At 61.6% G+C, this 17,114-nt stretch overlaps 1 protein-coding gene across 2 annotated transcripts; it reads left to right on the top strand.

Moving 5' to 3' along the window:
• Positions 1–227: 227 nt before the first annotated feature.
• Positions 228–16,352, top strand: SLC29A4 (solute carrier family 29 member 4). 2 transcript variants are annotated; one of them, XM_060120344.1, is made up of 12 exons: positions 228–300; positions 3,239–3,314; positions 3,462–3,640; positions 7,147–7,275; positions 7,555–7,668; positions 8,148–8,276; positions 10,282–10,356; positions 11,661–11,899; positions 12,675–12,813; positions 12,932–13,119; positions 13,877–14,117; positions 15,198–16,352. In XM_060120344.1, exons 3-12 carry the CDS (start codon positions 3,469–3,471, stop codon positions 15,338–15,340), a joined length of 1,569 nt encoding a protein of 522 aa, XP_059976327.1. In that variant the 5' UTR covers positions 228–300; positions 3,239–3,314; positions 3,462–3,468; the 3' UTR covers positions 15,341–16,352. The 2 variants fall into 2 exon arrangements, with proteins under 2 accessions (XP_059976327.1, XP_059976326.1); XM_060120343.1 differs by lacking the exon at positions 228–300 and having other exon boundaries at positions 3,226–3,314; positions 3,459–3,640; positions 7,150–7,275.
• The last annotated feature ends 762 nt before the right edge of the window (positions 16,353–17,114 follow it).

Here is a 17,114-nt window from a genome sequence, read left to right as displayed (position 1 = left end):
GGGAGAAAGGGGCGGGGCTCCACGGGGGTGGCGGGCCGGGGCGGAGCGCGGGAGCTCCCGCTGTGCTCGCCGCTGCCGCTGCCGCTGCCGCTGCTGCTGCGCCCCCCGGACGCGGTCGCCGACCCGGAGGCCGGCAGACCCGGGACCCGCGGAGGACGCCGGCCGCGCTCGGCCCGAGGAGGGGTGTGGGGAGCGGGGCGCAGCGGGGCGGGGCGCGGGCGCCCAGGGGTCCCGGCGCGGGGGCGTTGGGCGCGGGCAGGGCTGGGAGCGTGGAGGACCCCAGGACCCGACCGGGCCGAGGTAAGCGGTCACCGCGGGGAAGGCGGGCGGGGGGCCGGACCGGCTGGGACGCGGGGACCTGTCGGAGCCTTTGTCTGAGGCGCGCGTGGCCCGGCTCCGCGCCGGCTCCGGCCGCCGAGTCCAGGGATGGGGGCACGTGACCCCGGGGACCCCGAGTCCCCCACCCTCCCACCTCCATCCCGGAATGAGCGGGCTCCCACCCCCACCCTATCCAGCATCTGGACCGGACCAGCCCCCCAGCAGCCCATCTGCGAGCGCAGGACCCAGACCCGGGAAGGGGGTAGAGTGACCGGCGGCTCCAGGCCCTGCTCAGGGCCAGGCGCCTCCCCGTCCCCGGGCACACCCTAAGCGTCCTTCCATCCGGAGTTCCCTCCTGGAACCTCCGCCTACCCCCCTCACCCCTTCCCCATGCCGGTCCCCTCCCAGCTCTTGGGAAAGGGCTGGAAGAGGTGTGGCCTGCGCCCAGCGGTCACCTCCGGGTGGTCCTGGAGTCCGCCCTTCGCCTGGGAGCGCAGGCCTGGGAACCAAGTTTGTTGCCGATGGGGCTGGTCTCGCAGAAAGAACCTGGGGGGTGGGGGAACTGCAGCACCAAGGCCAGCGGCCAGGGCCTGGGGCTGGGCACCCTAGGAGCCAGCCAGCTCCTGTGGCCAGTGCATTCATGCATCCTCCCCAGGCTCCAGGAAGCGGGTGGCCCAAGGGTCTTGAAACCCACTCTCCTGTGGGCAGAACCAACAGGGAGGAGTTGGGCCAGTTCAGAAAGCTTGGCTGGGGAAAGAGCAGCAGAGCTCATAAGCTGGCCTAGGCACAGGGGGCCAGGGCTGTCCAAGGGCGTCCAGGGCTTGGGGCTCATGAGGAGCCTGAGGCTCGAGGAGAGCTAACAGGCTGGCTTTCCAGATGGAATTCAGGCTCCCTTGTGCCCTCCGGCTGGAGCGCCGCAGCCCCTGAGAGGGATCATCCTGGCCTTGGTGTTCAGACACCCAGCGTCTTCACAATGCCCTGGGGGCACAGTTAGAACCCTTGTCCACTCAGTTGCCTCTGAAATGGGGGGAGCCAAAGGTGGTCGGCCTGGCGGGGCTCCCAATAGAAGCTGGACCCCTGGACCTGGCTCTCTGTGCCTCAGTTTCTCTTTCTGCAAAGTGGGGGCATGAGCAGGGCCTTCAGGACTGCTGGGGTCAGGAGAAGATCCCTGACCTGTCTGTCCGTAAATTTTCATTAAAGGGGGACCCGGGAGGAAGAGGAGCGGATGGGGAAGAGCTGGGGCTCTGGGCTGCGGGTGTGGAGTTGGAGGGGCTGTTCTGGAGGGGCGGGTTGAGGCCTGCAGCCCAGGAGAGGTGGGGGCAGCCTCGGGGCACCCCCTGCCCTGCCACCATGGAAGGTGGTATCAGAGGTCATGGGGCCGCCGCAGGGGGAGCCAGAGCACCTCCCGGGAGGCGGACTGGAGGAGCACGTGGGGACAGTGGCTGAGGGGGGCCGTGTGGGTGGCAGCTGCCCGCCTCACCCGCTGAGCGGGAGGGAGCAGTTTGGTGGCCTCCTGACTTGTTGCGGAGCACGTCCGCCTTCCCGGGGGGCGTGGCCTCTGGGCGGGGCGGAGACAGCGGGGAGGCCCGGCAGGGTTGGGGCGCCGCCGCGTCTCTGTGGGGAACACGGGCCAGGGGGTCCGGGGTGCACATCCTCCAGGGCTGGAGGGAGGAGTGTCCGTTGTTGTAGACCGCCGCTCTGCCGCTGGCCCCTTCCGCGGCCCCACGCAGGACGCCGGGGACCGAGGGTGTCCGAGCCTCCAGTGCAGGATCCTGCCTAAGGCCACAGTCATGCAAACCCAGGCCAAGCTCTGTCCTGTGTCTTGTTCCGCCCCCCAGCTCCAGATGTGGCAGGAGGCCCGGGGCTGGGGGCAACAGGAAGAGCACCGAGGCCAGAGGGGTTCACGCCTGGCTTCCCAGGCCGCAGAAGGAGAAGCCTGCAACCCTCCTCTCCGCTGCTCCTGGGTGCCCATCAAGCCGGGTCCGCCCCCGGCTGGCAAGACCAGGACTTACCCAGTCCCCAGGGCCCACTTGGAAGCAGGGGTGGTTCCAGGCTCTCAGACCCCCACTAAAACTCTGTGGGGAGCGAGGAGGGGGGAAGCCCAGGGGAGGCACTCCGTAACTGGTCAGCACACCCGTCTGGAGGCTGGGGAGCAGGTAAACTGAGGCAGGAAGGACGTTAGATGGGACAAGCAGAGGCGGGGGAGCTGGGCGTGGCCGGCACCATCCTCAGAGAGACTCGGAGTAGCGCCGGGCACGTGGGATCTCTCGGGAAGCTTCTGTCTCCCGGCTTCTTCCGTGGGTTCCTCCATACGTGCTCGGGGCGGCCCAGGAAGCGGAAGTGCTACGCTCAGTACCTGGTGCTTCCTTGTCCCATCTTTGTCTCAAATTCTCTACAGCGAATCTGTATCCTTTTGGCAATCAGATAAACTAATAAAAGTTGTCAGAAAAACAAACTGATCAATGTTTCAGGGAAAAAACTAGACCCCCCCCAACACCCACAGGGTCACCTGCACAATGGGGTGTTACTCCCTCGAGTTTCAATCAGCTCCTTCCTTTCCTCCAAAGATAAGGGCTACAGCTTTGAGCTGAGGCCAGAGAAATGGAGGAAGACCAAAGGGGGGACTTCCTGCTACCCAACGTGGTCGGTCCCAGAACGCTGGGCCGTGGTGGCTCACGGTCCCACAGGCCTGGGTCCGGGTTCAGGCCCCACCGCTTACTGCCTGTGAGATCGGGGTGGTGGGCCAGGGGGACGTTCACGCTCTAACATCGGCTGTCAAATGAGTGAATGTCGGAACCCCCTCCCAGAGGGAGATGGTTCGTGGGACACTCGAGCATGGTGCTGGCACACAAAGAGTTCAGAATATTTCTCCCCCCGTCTCTTTCTCTCCGCTGTGCCCACTGCCGCCACCCTCACGCAGGCCTCCAGCCTTGCTCTGCGCTGCAGCCAGGGGGCATCTTAAGACACAGGTCACGTGACATCTCTCGTCCGCTTAGGTTTGTGTGCTCCTGCCTGCTGTTTCAGGGTGGGTGGGATGGATAGAGAAGGTGGTCCCCCGGGGGTGCAGGCTTGGCCGCGTGGCAGTGGAGTGGGGATTCCCTCCTGGCCTCCCCAGGCTGCGTCATCTGCTTTCCCTGCAGCAGGGCTGCCATGGGCTCGGTGGGCAGCCAGCAACTCCAGGAGCCCAGCGCGGCGAGCACGCCGCACAGGAGCGTGGTGATGAGCTTCAGCTTCGACAGCGGCCAGCTGGAGGAGGTGGTGGCAGGGGTAGCCCAGGCCCAGGGCAGTAGGGCCGGGGGCATCCCGATTTTCACGGACTCTGGTGAGTGAGGGTGCGGCCAGGGTACGCGTCTGCCCCAAAGCAGGGATGGCTGTGGGAGCCCTCAGGAGCCTTCCCGGGATGGGGAACCTTGGGGGGTCACTGAACCCGGGAGGCAGCGTCGGTCAGGATGGATTAGATCTGCTGCAGTAACAAACGAGCCCACCGGCCCAGTGCCTTCACTAATGCCATGTGCCCAGGGAAGGCTCCATCTTAACGTGTGTTTCCACGACCATTGAGGAGGTGGGAGGGCACACGGTGAATCATGCACTGACCTGTATGTAAACTTCTGTCTACGACTGATGCATATTGTGTTGGCTGCATTCTTGGGTCAGAGCAAGCCATGCCTCACTTCAGTGGAGATGGGAAAGTGTCCGAAAAGAGGATTGATGTGAGGTTCAAACACCCCAGTTTTGAGGACTTCCCTGGCGGTCCAGTGGTTAGGACTCTGCACTTTCACTGCCGAGGGTCCAGGTTCAATCCCTGGTCAGGGAACTAAGATCCCACAAGCTTCACAGCACAGCCTCCCCCCCCAAAAAAACCCCCAAGAAACAAATACCCGGTTTTCCACCTGGTTGTGTGTCCTAGGGTAAGTGCCTCAACCTTTCGGAGCCTCAGGTTCCCTACATGGAGGAAATAGGCCAGTTGCCTGTGAGATCAGATTTGCAGAGTGGGCAGTGTGCAGGTCTGGAGTCGGACAGATTTGGGTTCAATGCCAGCTCCTGTCTCTGTCCACTCAGGGGCCTTGGGTAAGTCACTGTTCTCTGGGCCTCAGTTTCTTCATCTGGAAAAGGGGAATGATCCTGGGGCCACCCTAATGTGCTTGCAACTGGATCCACAAAACGTGGCTTAAGAAGTTTCCCGGCACTCAGGAGGCCCCCTGTAAGTGATAGCTCGTTTAGGGGCTGGCTACAGGCTCCGACATGGAGACTTACTCTCAGCTTCCATCCCCTCTCTTTGCAGATGGGGAGTGGAGATTCTGCTGGCTGAGACCCATGTTGGGTTGGGATAATCTCCCTGCACCCGTGTGTATGGACAGAGTCAGCTCGGGGCCCATCCCCAGGCTTCTCCTGGCCAGGTAGCGGATGCCACGTTGCCATGGCCACAGAAGTGGATAGTGGCCATGGTGACCAGGGCAGTGGTGGTTTTAGCTGTGATGGCCGTGGTGACGGAGGCTGCATCAATCAAGGTTCTACCAGAGCCCGTAGGAGACAGAGCTAGAAAGAGAGTTAAAGATGCAATACAGATATAGATGTATAGATATCCATATGCATTTATTACAGGACATTGGCTGACTAAAGAGGAGGCTGGCTAAGCCAGTCTGAAGTCCATCAGGCAGGTGGTCAGGACGGAAGATCACAAGCAGGCTGGAATCCCAGGGGCACGAGCCGTTTGGGGTCCCTGAGTTCTGGGAAGCCTCAAGGTCTTACCTGATTAGGTCAGGCCCACCCAGGGTAAATTCCCTTTTGATCAAACTTAAAGTAACTAAGGAGGGGCTTTGTGTGATTTTTCTGTGAAAGAAAAACCTTTTCACAGTAGCACCTTGGTCAGTGTTTGATTGAACAACTGAGGACTGTGGTTCAGCCTCCAAGTTGACCTACAAACTGACCATTACAGTCCACCCCTTACCAGCTTGCCTCCTATACACAGCTCCCTAAACCATACTTAGTCTCCAGATAAAGACACTAACAGTCAACCCCCCACCTACCAGGACATAACTGACCCCCATACGAACAAGAACACACTAACCCTTTCCCCAAAGGATGCAAAGTCCTTGTGTGTTGATGTTCACACTTCTCCTTTGTTCCCCCGAACTTCAATACTGAGATACAGGCTTAACTGTTATGAACACATCTTACGTTATATGATACAGGGGTGAGAAAGTGAATAAAATAAAAGCATTTGGTTAATACATACACACACATATTCATATCAAAAAAAGGAAGCAATACTTATAACAATATTAGTCCTCATGTCTGTGACTAGGCACATGATTGTAGCTGGTATTTATAACTACCTTCTCCCACCAGCCATCCCATATTCCATTTGCCCACCACAAGCGTCTTAACTGGTCATGGTTCTTTGCCCGGTGGGTGACCCAAGCTTCGTTCTTTTTTTTTTTTTTTTGCCACGCCATGTGGCTTATGGGGTTTTAGTTCCCCAACCAGGGATCAAACCTGGGGCCCCAGCAGTGAGAGTGCCAACTCCTAACCACTGGACCACCAGGGAATTCCCCCAAACTTCATTCCTGAAGGCTCTGGATCACTAGCAGTCCTGCTGGACTTGGGTTGGTATCGTTTTCCATTGACTGTATCACAGGGATTGGACGTCCTGAGACAGGCCACGAGGCATCTCCTGTCTTGCAGACCTACCCTCTCATTCCCACACATGGGAGCAACCTGATTTCCCAGTGACGGTCAGGATCAGTCCCTGCAGCCAGAGCAGCAACCCTATTCTCTGCAGGATCACTGTGTCTCGGGGTGGAACCGCTCCTCCCTTTGGGGCGAAGCCCTCTGGACCAGCGGAGCCTCGAGTCATGGGGGTGGGAAGCACACATTTTGCTGGTGGGTCTCTAAGGGTCATAGCGAGTGGTCCCACTCCCACTTCCGCCCGTGGTTCCTGGATATGTGAACGCTAACTATAGGAGAATCAGCCCTGTATATTGGACGCTGGTTTAGAGCATAGGTAGCCTCCCAGAGGACACTGCCTCAGCCCCACCAGGTCTGGCCACCCAGCTGGTCCCGGAGCTGAGTCTCCAAAAGGCCCTTGCACTGTTCTCTCCGGCCAGCTGCTTCAGTGGCCATGCTGGTGAGAGTCACGGTGGCAAAAGCCTCTTGGTAACGGACGGTGGCTGTGGTGATGGCTGCGCTGGCCGTGGCGGTGGTGGCTGTATGTCCAGCAGCCGTGACTGTGATGACTGGGGCAGCTGGGGCCATGCAGGTGGAGAGCGGCCACAGTGACAGTGACCGTGGCTATAGTGGCTGTAAGGGGCTGATGACAGCTGCGATGCAGCGGCTTTGGCAACCACGGCTCTGGGGATGGATGGCGGCCAGGGAGACAGAAGCCGTGATGCTGGTGGACGCAGCGGCAGTGGCCAAAGTGATGATGGGCCATGGCTATGGTGATGGTGGTCGTGATGGAGGGCACAATGGTGACAGTGGCCGTGGTGCTCGGTGACTTTGGATAATGGCCATGATGGTGGTGGCGTGGGCAGCTGTGGCCGTAGTGATGGAGAGCAGCCACGGTCACGATGGCTTCGGTGGCTTAGATATGGTGAGAGTGGCCATGGGGATGGTGGCCAAGGTGGCAGTGCTGCTGGTGGCCGTGACAGGTGAGTGGTGGGATCATGTCTGTGGTTCGGGTGGCAGCCGGCGTGGCTGTGGCTACGGTGGTCGTGATGGGGGGTGCCGTGGTGGACCGTGGCCATGGTGCTGGGCTGCAGCCCCGGTGTGGCGGTCGCGGCCGTGAATGGGCTTGTCCCCGTCTCACCTGGCGTCTGGGTTTGCCAGCAGAGGAGCCGGTGCCTGATGACCGCTACCACGCCATCTACTTTGCGATGCTTCTGGCCGGCGTGGGCTTCCTGCTGCCTTACAATAGCTTCATCACCGACGTGGACTACCTGCACCACAAGTACCCAGGTGGGTCCCGCACAGCCGCGTCCTGCCGTCGCACGCTGCCCTGCACACTTGGCTCAGGCCTGTCACCCTCCAGAAACCCCTTGGGCAGGACCCCACGTGGGGAGCCCATTTTATTCAAACCCTAGCTCGGCTGTGAATTGCTGTGTGACCCCGAGGGCAGCCACTCACCCTCTCTGGGCTGTCAGCCCCTTTGGGGCAGAGGGAGGAAGCAGTGCCTGGCGGGGGCAGGTGCAGCGGGTGGGGCTCCCCTGACCCCCTGGTACCCTCCCCCCCTCCCAGGGACCTCCATTGTGTTTGACATGAGCCTCACCTACATCCTGGTGGCGCTGGTGGCTGTGCTCCTGAACAACGCGCTGGTGGAGAGACTGAGCCTGCACACGAGGATCACGGCAGGTACGCTGCCCGCTGCCCCTTGGCTCCCAGCCCTCACACCTGGCCGTCACATGCCCCTCCATTCCCTGCGTGCGCCCTACCCTCCTTGTCTGTAAGATGAGCGCACCTCCTAGGAACGTCATGGGGTTCAACTATGAAAACGGTGTCAGGCCCACGTGCGTGTAACACATGCTGGCATGATGCCTGTGCCTGGCGAGGCTGCTGTGCACCCCACATGTGTCCCGGGGCCCTTGCTCTTCCCTGCTCTTCCTCTCCCATTTGTCTCTGTGGTAACATTCAGCTTCAAAACCCAGCTCAAGAGGCGCCTCCTCCAGGAAGCCTTCTGGGTGCCCCTCCTAGAACTCTAAGATGTCCCCGCCCTCCCAGTATTAAAGGGAAAGGCAGAGAGAGGGCACCTCAGACCTGGCTCTATGTTGGGGGGTGAGGGGGCTCCCCCAGCCCACCGTCGATTGCCACCTCTCTGACCTCTCCCCACACAGGCTACCTCTTAGCCTTGGGCCCCCTCCTCTTCATCAGCATCTGCGACGTGTGGCTGCAGCTCTTCTCTCGTGACCAGGCTTATGCCATCAACCTGGCTGCGGTGGGCACCGTGGCCTTCGGCTGCACAGGTAGGGCCAGGGGCCGGGGTGGGCTGAGCCCCTGGGTGCCCACTGCGGGCCATCCCACCGGCCCTGTTCGTGTGCTGGGGGCATGTTAATACAGGGTGAGCCAGGCTCAGGGCCGGTACGTGTCCATGTGCACATGGGCGAGTCTACCTTCACACGTGCACGTCTACTTTCACACACGCACACACACTGCACACCCAAAGGGCTGCGTGCGCTGGTCACACATACAGAGCACACACTCCACACACGTGTCCACATGCCCACATGCCATGTGGACATCGAGGCAGTTGCCTGGTTTTCTCAGGTATAAACTGGGCTTCACAACCTCTCCTGCCCATGTCACCGTGTCGCTGTCGTTCTCTTGGGCAGTAGCTTTCAAAAATTTTTTTTTTTAACTTTTTATTTTGAAACTGTTTCAAACCTATGGAAATTTAAGAATAACATAATGAGTTCCCATATACCTTCCACCTAGAGTCACCAATTGTTAACATCTTGTCACATGTGCTTTCTTTCCTTCGCTGGCTTTCTCTGTTCCCCCTCCAAATATGTATTTATTTATTTGGCTGCGCTGGGTCTTAGTTGCGGCATGCAGGATCTTCGTTGCCGAGTGTGGGATCTTTAGTTGCGGCATGTGGGATCCAGTTCCCTGAACAGGGATCGAAGCCAGGCCCCCTGCACTGGGAGCGCAGAGTCTTAACCACTGGACCACCAGGGAAGTCCCCCTCCTCCACTTTCTAAAGTATATGTATATATATGAAATTTCCCCTAAATATATATAAATAGAAAATGTATGTTTGTCCTTAAACCGTTTGGGAATTACTTGCAGACATCATCCTGCTTCTTTGCCTAAATGGTAACAGTTCAGGGTGTTTAACAGCTAACCCTAAGACATCTCTTCTAGAACCACATTTACAATTGCCAACATCGGGACATTTAACATTGGTACAATACTAGTATCGGATCCACAATCCACAATCATTTCACTGTTTGTCGCGGTGATGTCCTGTACGGCGTTTGGTTTTTCTGACCCAGGACCCAGCCCGGGATCATACGTTGCATCACTGGTCACATCTTTAGTCTCCTTTAATCCGAATGGTCCTCAGCCTTTCTCTGTCTTTTGTGGCCATGATGTTTGCAAAGGTCCAGGCCAATGGTTCTGTTGATCATGACTTCCAGAAGGAGATACATTTCGCATTGTGACCCAGCACACACGTGTGTGTGTGTATGTGTGTGTGTGTGTGTGTTTATAAATGAAATCAAGGCTTTGTGAAATAATATTCTCAATCCAGGCTTTGTACTCACGTCTGCTCTGTCCTATTTCGTTAAAAAAAAAAAAAAAAAAAAAAAAAGGCTGGTAACCACCAGGAAGGAGATGCTAGTTTGTCAGCCCTGCTCCAGGGCTTACTTCCAGGCGTGGAGTCACTAGACCGCAGGGCTTGAGCCAGTACGTTTTCATTCTCCCCAGAGACTGCTGCACTTCTGTCTCGTTGGTCAGGATGCGACGTTATGCTGTGGTAACAAACGAGCCCAGAGATCTCGGCGGCTTCTCAGAACCGGCCTTATTTCTGGCCCTTGCTGCACGCCCAGCGTGTCGGTGGGGTTATTTCCACACTCACTCGCACCGACGGTGGCTCCCCGTCTGTAACACGTGGCCTCTTCTGTGGCCGCCCCTGGGGAAAGACAGACCAGAAGACCATGTGGGCTTTTCCTACCTGGTCCAGGAGTGACGCGTGTCATTTCTGCTTGGGTGTCAATGACCAGAGGAGGTTGGGGAGCCTGGCCAGCCCCGGGGCGGGGACGTCGAAGGCAGGACTGTGCTATGCAGGGGGTGGTGCTGTTTCCACCACACCCCGCGAGGGGATTGGACAAGGCCCCTCTGCCCCCAGTGGTGTTAATGTCTTTTCCCAGCAACCCTTGCCAACAGTGTTCTCAAACTTCTGAATTCTGTTCCGAGCAGACAGGTGATAAGTGGTATCTCATGGTTACTTCTCTCTCTCTCTCTCTCAAGTGCAGCAATCCAGCTTCTACGGGTACACGGGGATGCTGCCCAAGAGGTACACGCAGGGGGTGATGACGGGGGAGAGTGAGTATCTGCAGACCCCAGGAGCGGGGCGCTGGGCTGCCTAGGCTCTGGGACCCTCTTCCTGGGACCGAGGCGGGGCTCAGGAGCCCTGGGTGTGCGGGGCTGGCGATCGCCTGGCTGGTGGGGGGCCGGACTCCCAGACAGGAGGGATGAGGCTGTGATAGGCATGGTCTCTTTGGGCGCAGAGTCCTTTGTGATGTGAGGAGCACGTGCCACACTCTGAGCATGGGTCTCGAGTGTCTCACGGCGTCTGTGCAAGGCGTGTGTTTCGTGTGTGCATGTGTGTGCAGGGCAGCTCATCCACACCCGTGATGTCAAGTGCCGGCCCTCAGCACCAAGCTCTCCTCAGAGCCCCACCCCCACTTGGCAACTCAGACTCCCTTTCCCAAACCCAACACGTCACCCCGCCGGCCCCTGCTCAGGGAAGGGCACCCCCTCGCTCAAACCTGAGACCTACCCGACACCCAGTGCTCCAAGTCCCTGCAATTCGTGTGGACCTGCCCTCCGGGGTGATCCCTGCGCCCCAGCCCCGGTCCGAGCAGCCGACTCCCGCTCTTGTCTTGCTGCCCTCCAGCACAGGGGCCGCCCCACCCTCAGCCCAGCCGCAAGCCCTTCGGAGCACCTCGTCCAGAGGTCCTCAGTCTTCCTTCCGGGCCTGGATGGGCCAGGCTCAGCTGTGCTGTGGGGCAGGACTCAGGTGGACTCTGGGCCCCATTTCTCCCCTTTGGGGTACTCTGTACCCCCTACATACGGTGAGGCCCACCAGGTGACCCCAGGGCTCCAAGCCTCGCGTCTGTGGAGTTTGGTTCCAGGAAGGTGCCCCGCTTGCCGTGACCCCCACCACCTTCCCCTGTGACCTTAGGACCCCACCCGCCTGGTTCCAAGCCCACCACTTCCTTTCAGCTCCGCAAACACAAACACGTAGAGCTCATGCCCGCCCCCTGCCAATGGATGCTCGCCCCCTCGTCTCTGCCTGTCCCCCCAAATCCTGCACAATCGTTGGTGTTTTTCTGCGACCTGTTTGGGGCCTCTCCCCAACGAGCCCCAGAAGGAAGGGCCTGCATGCATCGTCCCCACTGTGTCCTCAGGGCGGACGGTGCTGGGCACACAGCAGGCACGTGATCAGTGCGCCCTGGGTGGGGTGTGTGTGAGCTGGCGCAAGGGCCAGAGAGGGGCGGTCTGCGCGGGCGCATCCTGTGGGCAGCCACAGCGTGTCCGTGTCCCAGGGCTGCTGGGTGGCTGGGCGAGGCGGGGGCGGGGGCGGGTGGGCGGGATCGCTCGCGTCACGGCCCCTCCCCCCGCAGGCACGGCGGGCGTGATGGTCTCCCTGAGCCGCATCCTCACGAAGCTGCTGCTGCCCGACGAGCGGGCCGGCACGCTCATCTTCTTCCTGGTCTCCGCGGGCCTGGAGCTGCTCTGCTTCCTGCTGCACCTGCTGGTGCGGGGCAGCCGCTTCGTGCTCTACCACACGGCGCGGCCCCGCCCCGGCCGCAGGGCCGGCTACCGCGTGCACCACGACGTGGCCGCCGAGGACGTGCACTTTGTAAGTCGCGAGGTCGGCGGAGGGAGCCGGGAGGCCCGGCACGGCCGCCGCCCGGTCCCAGTCGAGCTCCTCCAGCCGCGCCCCGCTGTCGCTGTCGTCTCAGGCTCCAGCTCCTCCTGTGGCCCGAGGCTCCTACCCACGGGTCCTCCTTCGTTCTGTGGACCAAAGTTTCATCCCTTGGTGGCACCACACACCTGAGGCCTGAGGCCCCCTGGCTGTGACAGCCCACACCTGTGGCCTTAACCTCCCCACCCCCCTGGTGTGATGGCCCACACCTGTGGCCTCCCCCGCAGGCCCGCCCGGAGCCTCCTGGGGAGCTGGGGCGCCCTCTGGTGGCGGCAGGACCACATAGCGCAGGTGTGGAGGCTGAGACGCCGGGGAGCCAGGCCACGAGGAGGGCAGGGCAGGGGGAGCCAAAATGTTCTCGAAGACGTTCCAGCGAGTCACCCTCGCTGGGCCCTCGACTGGGGACACTGCGCGGAGCCAGAGACCGGGCAAAGGGAGGCCGGCTGTGACAAGGCCCACGTCAGAAACCAGGGCCCCGTTAGTGGTCACGGAGGGTCCGCCAGTGGCTCTGGGCTGAGACCTGAGCCGTGCGGAGGGGTGTGAGGACCCACACGAAAGGCGTGGGGGGGGGCGGGGCAGAGGGAAGCGCACGCGCAGAGGCTCCGGGGCGTGGGAGGAGCTTGGCGTGTTTGTGGGGCAGCGAGGAGGCGGCTGGCAGGAGCCTGCGGGGGCTCTCACCCAAACGCGTCCCACCCTGTACCCCCTCCAGGAGCACCAGGGCCCAGACCTGGCCAACGGCGGGTCCCCGAAAGACAGCCCAGCCCACGAGGTGACCGGCGGCGGGGGAGCCTACACACGCTTTGATGTACCTCGGCCGAGAATCAGGCGCAGCTGGCCCTCCTTCCGAGGTGGGGCGGGCTGGGCCCCGGCGTCCCGTGTCTCGTCTGCGCGCGGAGGGCAGGGGGTGTACCGGCGGGCTGGGGCCCCTTAGGTGTGCGGCCCCCTGACCCCGCCGGCCGCCCACAGCCTTGCTGCTGCACCGCTACGTGGTGGCCCGCGTCATCTGGGCGGACATGCTCTCCATTGCCGTGACCTACTTCATCACGCTGTGCCTGTTTCCGGGGCTCGAGTCCGAGATCCGCCACTGCATCCTGGGCGAGTGGCTGCCTATTCTCATCATGGCCGTGTTCAACCTCTCTGACTTCGTGGGCAAGGTGGGCGCCCCCGCCAGCCCTCCCGGCCCTGGGGGAGGATGCCGTGTGTGGGGGCGGCAGACGCCAGGGTCGCTGCGGGAGCCGCGGGGAGGGGTCCCCGGGGAGGCGCAGGCCCCAAGCTGAGGATGCACGTGGCTCCTGGTGGGGAGGGCGGGAGCCGAGCCACTGTCCAGACCGCAGCTGGGAGGAGAGGGCGGAGGCGGCGCTTGCCCCACACTCACTAATTGAGCACAGGTGTGGGCACGCGAAGGCGGGCAACCAGAAATGGCTGGCCTGTTCGTTGGTCTTCTGTAGAAGAACACAAGGCTCAGAGAGGGAAAGCCATCTGCTTGGGGTCACACAGCTGGGAGGTCTGAAACTCGAGTCTGCTTCCCGAGGGAGCAAAGCTTAGTTAGTGGGTTCAGTTGCTGCCACTTGGTACGTGTTGATGCAGGTGGGCCTGATCCTCTGGGCCTCTGTATCCTCGTTTCTCAAATAACGTCGAGAGCCCCACCCGGCGAGGGTGCTGTGCGGCTGAACAGGGGCATGTGTGTCGTGTTTCGCTGGGTGCCGGGCACACAGCAAGGACTGTGTGTCGCCATATGAGGGGTTTGGTGGGGTTTCGTGGACAAAGGTGGCAAAGGACGGGGACACAGCCTGAGCCGGCAGTGTCCAGGGATAGGGGTGTGTCTGGAGGCTGCTGGGAAGATGTGAGAGGAGTGGGCTTGGGGAGCGGGCTCGGGGAGTGGCAGGGGCCCACACGTCTGTCTCCCCACAGGTCCTGGCGGCGCTGCCCATGGACTGGCGGGGCACCCACCTGCTGGCCTGCTCCTGTCTCCGCGTGGTCTTCATCCCGCTCTTCATCCTGTGCGTCTACCCCAGCAGCACGCCCGCCCTCCGCCACCCGGCTTGGCCCTGCGTCCTCTCCCTACTCATGGGCATCAGCAACGGCTACTTCGGCAGCGTGCCCATGATCCTGGCGGCGGGCAAAGTGAGCCCCAAGCAGCGGGAGCTAGCAGGTAAGGCCCTGCTCGGCCCGCGCCCGGCTTGCCTGCAGGACTGTCCACTGCCAGGCAGGGAAACCCAGGCCCGTAGAAGTCAAGACCACACAGCGAGAAGCTACCTTTGGGTCCCAGGGTCAAGTCAGCCTCGGAGCTCGGAGCTTGGGGACGTTCGCCAACCACTTATCCCTTCATTCGTCTCACAGCTACTTGATGAGCCACTACCACGCACCAGGCACTGTTCTAGGTTCTGGGGACACAGTGGTGACAAAACAGTGATCCCTGTGTTTGTGGCGTTGACAGTCCAGAGGTGACAAAGAGACAACAAAAAGATGTAATGTGTTGGATGGTGATGAGCGTGGTTGAGGAATGTAAAACAGAGTAATGGGACGAGGGAGTCGCGGTAGGGGTTCACAGTGGAAGCAGAGCAATCTGGGAAGGCTTCACTGAGGAGGTGACTTGAGCAGAGACCTGGAGGAAGTAGTGAGGGGCCACGTGACAATGCAAGGGAAGAGTGTTCAGAGTGGCAGGGATAGCATGTGCAAAGGCCCTGGGGCAGGGGGCAGCAGTGGAGTAGTCAACAGGTGGGAGGGGCCTGGAAGAAAGTGCTGGATTTTGGATCCATTTTGACTGCAGGGCCCACGGGGCCAGCTGATGGACTGGGAGATGGAGTGTGAGAAAAGGACGGGGGGTGGGGCAAGGGGGGAGGTCAAGAAGGACTCCCAAGGGGGGCCTGCTGCTCAGGGCAAGAAGGTTGGATTGATGTCAAGTGAGATGGGGAGGGGGCTGTGTGGGAAGGGGCACCGGAGGGGCGTTCTGAACACAGTAGGTTCAGGAAGCCCAGTAGACATCTTAAGTGGTCCATGACGAGGAAGCAGTTGGAGGTAGGAGGCTGGAGAGAAAGAGAAGCAGGCGAAGCCTGGAGCGCCCGGCACTTTCAGTCAGGGTGGGACAGTCCTGGGGCGGCCACCTCCCAGGCGGGAGCTGGCCGTGGCCACTGCTCCACAGCTGAGAAGCTAGGGCTTCGGCTCCAGCCCTCGCTGTGGCTGCCCTCCCCCCGGGGCCCCTCCCGCCAGCTGAGGCCCGTCCCGTCCGCAGGGAACACCATGACCGTGTCCTACATGACGGGGCTGACACTGGGCTCGGCCGTGGCCTACGGTACCTACAGCCTCACGCGGGACGCCCGCGGCAGCTGCCCCGACCGCTCCGCTGCCAACGCCTCCTTCGCCGCTGGCCTCTGAGCCAGGCCTGGGCCCCCAGCCCTGCCCAGGGAGGGCTGCCGGGGCCCTTCCCCACCCCTGCCTGCAGTGCCTGCGGGGCCCCGGCCTCCTCCCCGCACCGAGACCGCCACCCTCTCTGGGCCCACCTGCCCTCACTCCGGCCCCAAGGTTCTGCCAAGTTCTCGGAGGCCTGGCCGTGTGGCTGCCACAGGGTCCCACCAGCACTGTGCTCCGCGTTCCGTCTCACGCCGCCCTTTGCCACCTGCGTGTGTCTGGTGGTCCCAGCGCCAGCCAGGACAGTGACAGACCACCAGCTGGTGTTCCCTTCTGGTGACCCTCACCTGGCTCTGCTCTGAGGGCCCCATGGCCCCAGCCACACCGTCCTCAGCACCTCCTTCACTGGGGACCCCTCGCCCCCAGGCCTCCCCCGTCCCCATTCTTAAACGCTGGGTCTCCCCGGCAAAATGCGTTTGCCGTGAAGGAGCTGTAAGCTCTGGGTCTGAATGGTTTCAGACCACGGTCTGCGCTGGCCTTTCTGCAACCCCAGCTTTGGTGCTGGCCTGGGTGCACCCACCCCATGCCAGCACTCCCCGTGCACCCTGGTACCCACCTGATGCCACAGGCCTGGGGGTCTGTGCCTGCCTGGGGACCCCCGATGACTTCTCCGGATCCTCCACCTGTGATACAGGAGGGGGACAGTTTGGGGGCCGCAAAGCAGGGCCCACACCCTGGCTAAAGTCAACCTGTGACCTAGGCCTTGAGCCCTGTCCAGGGAGGCCCAAGGAGGGACAGACATGCCGGAGTCCCTGGCAAGTAGGAAGGGGTGGGGTCTCCCCAGAGGTCCAGGCTGGCTTGGTGCCCCGAGCTGGGGGCGTTTCCAGATCATCCTGCCAAAGACGGGCTTCTCCACGGGGAGGACAGGTACCCACGGCACCGCTGTGACCACCCTGCCCCTCTACGTCCGGTGTCCACCCGTCTGTCCACTAACTGTACCGCACTGGCCATTAAAGATGAAGGCAGAGCGACTGCCCCACCGCCGCCTCCAAGTAGCATCTATGCCGCCATCTCAGCCCCTGGGGTGGGAGGAGGGGTCCTGGCGGGACACAGCCCACGACTGGGAACCCAGGCTTCCCTCCAGACACCTGGTAGGCCCAGGACAGGCTTGTGTGGAGGGGCTGACAGGGTGGGGAGAGGAAGCATTTGGGGTTTAAAGGGCACCTTGGTGCCCCTTTGGCCCTCAGAACAGTCAGAGACAGTGGCTGCGTCGTGCCCACTTGAAGGGGGAGAAAAGGAGGGGAGATAGCTTGCCCCCTGCCCTGAGGGATCAGAGCCAGGACCGGAGGCTGAGCGTTCTGGGGTCCCGTCCCGGCTCTGTTGCTGATGTGTGTGGTTTGGACAAATTCCTCCACTATCCTGTGTTTCAGTTTCCCCAAGACAGGGGGTTGCTCCACTCTTCGACGTGGGTTCCATGGAGGAGGGTTGGGGAGGAGGGGGCCGGCTGCCTGAGGGTGGCCTGTGCTCCAGGCAGGCCCGCGACCTTGGGGACCCACCCACCTCCGGACGGGCACCGCCCCCTGCAGCCACGCGGGGCGCCGCCACAGGGGCCGCTTGGTGGCGCCAGCGTGCCGCTCCTTCCGAGACTCTGGGTATGCGGGGGTGGGGCACGCACTACCTCGTGACTCAGTTTCTCTGAAACGGGAGGACCGTCCGAGCCCTTCCCCAGCCACACGCTGAGCTGACTGCCTTCGTCATGGCCTCACCGTTCCCTCCACACACCGCCCTCAAACAGCAAAGC

Source organism: Mesoplodon densirostris, chromosome 16 (genome assembly GCF_025265405.1).
Source record: "Mesoplodon densirostris isolate mMesDen1 chromosome 16, mMesDen1 primary haplotype, whole genome shotgun sequence".
NCBI classification, from domain to species: Eukaryota; Metazoa; Chordata; class Mammalia; order Artiodactyla; family Ziphiidae; genus Mesoplodon; species Mesoplodon densirostris.
The sequence above is the reverse complement of the archived record's forward strand: the minus strand, read 5'-3'. Positions and strand labels throughout refer to the sequence as shown.

Coding starts and splice junctions, on each gene's coding strand:
- SLC29A4 (XM_060120344.1), top strand. CDS start 3,469: ATGGGCTCGGTGGGCAGCCAGCAACTCCAGGAGCCCAGCGCGGCGAGC. Junction 8,277..10,281: donor CGTGGCCTTCGGCTGCACAG/GTAGGGCCAGGG, acceptor CTCTCTCTCAAG/TGCAGCAATCCAGCTTCTAC. Junction 14,118..15,197: donor CAAGCAGCGGGAGCTAGCAG/GTAAGGCCCTGC, acceptor TCCCGTCCGCAG/GGAACACCATGACCGTGTCC.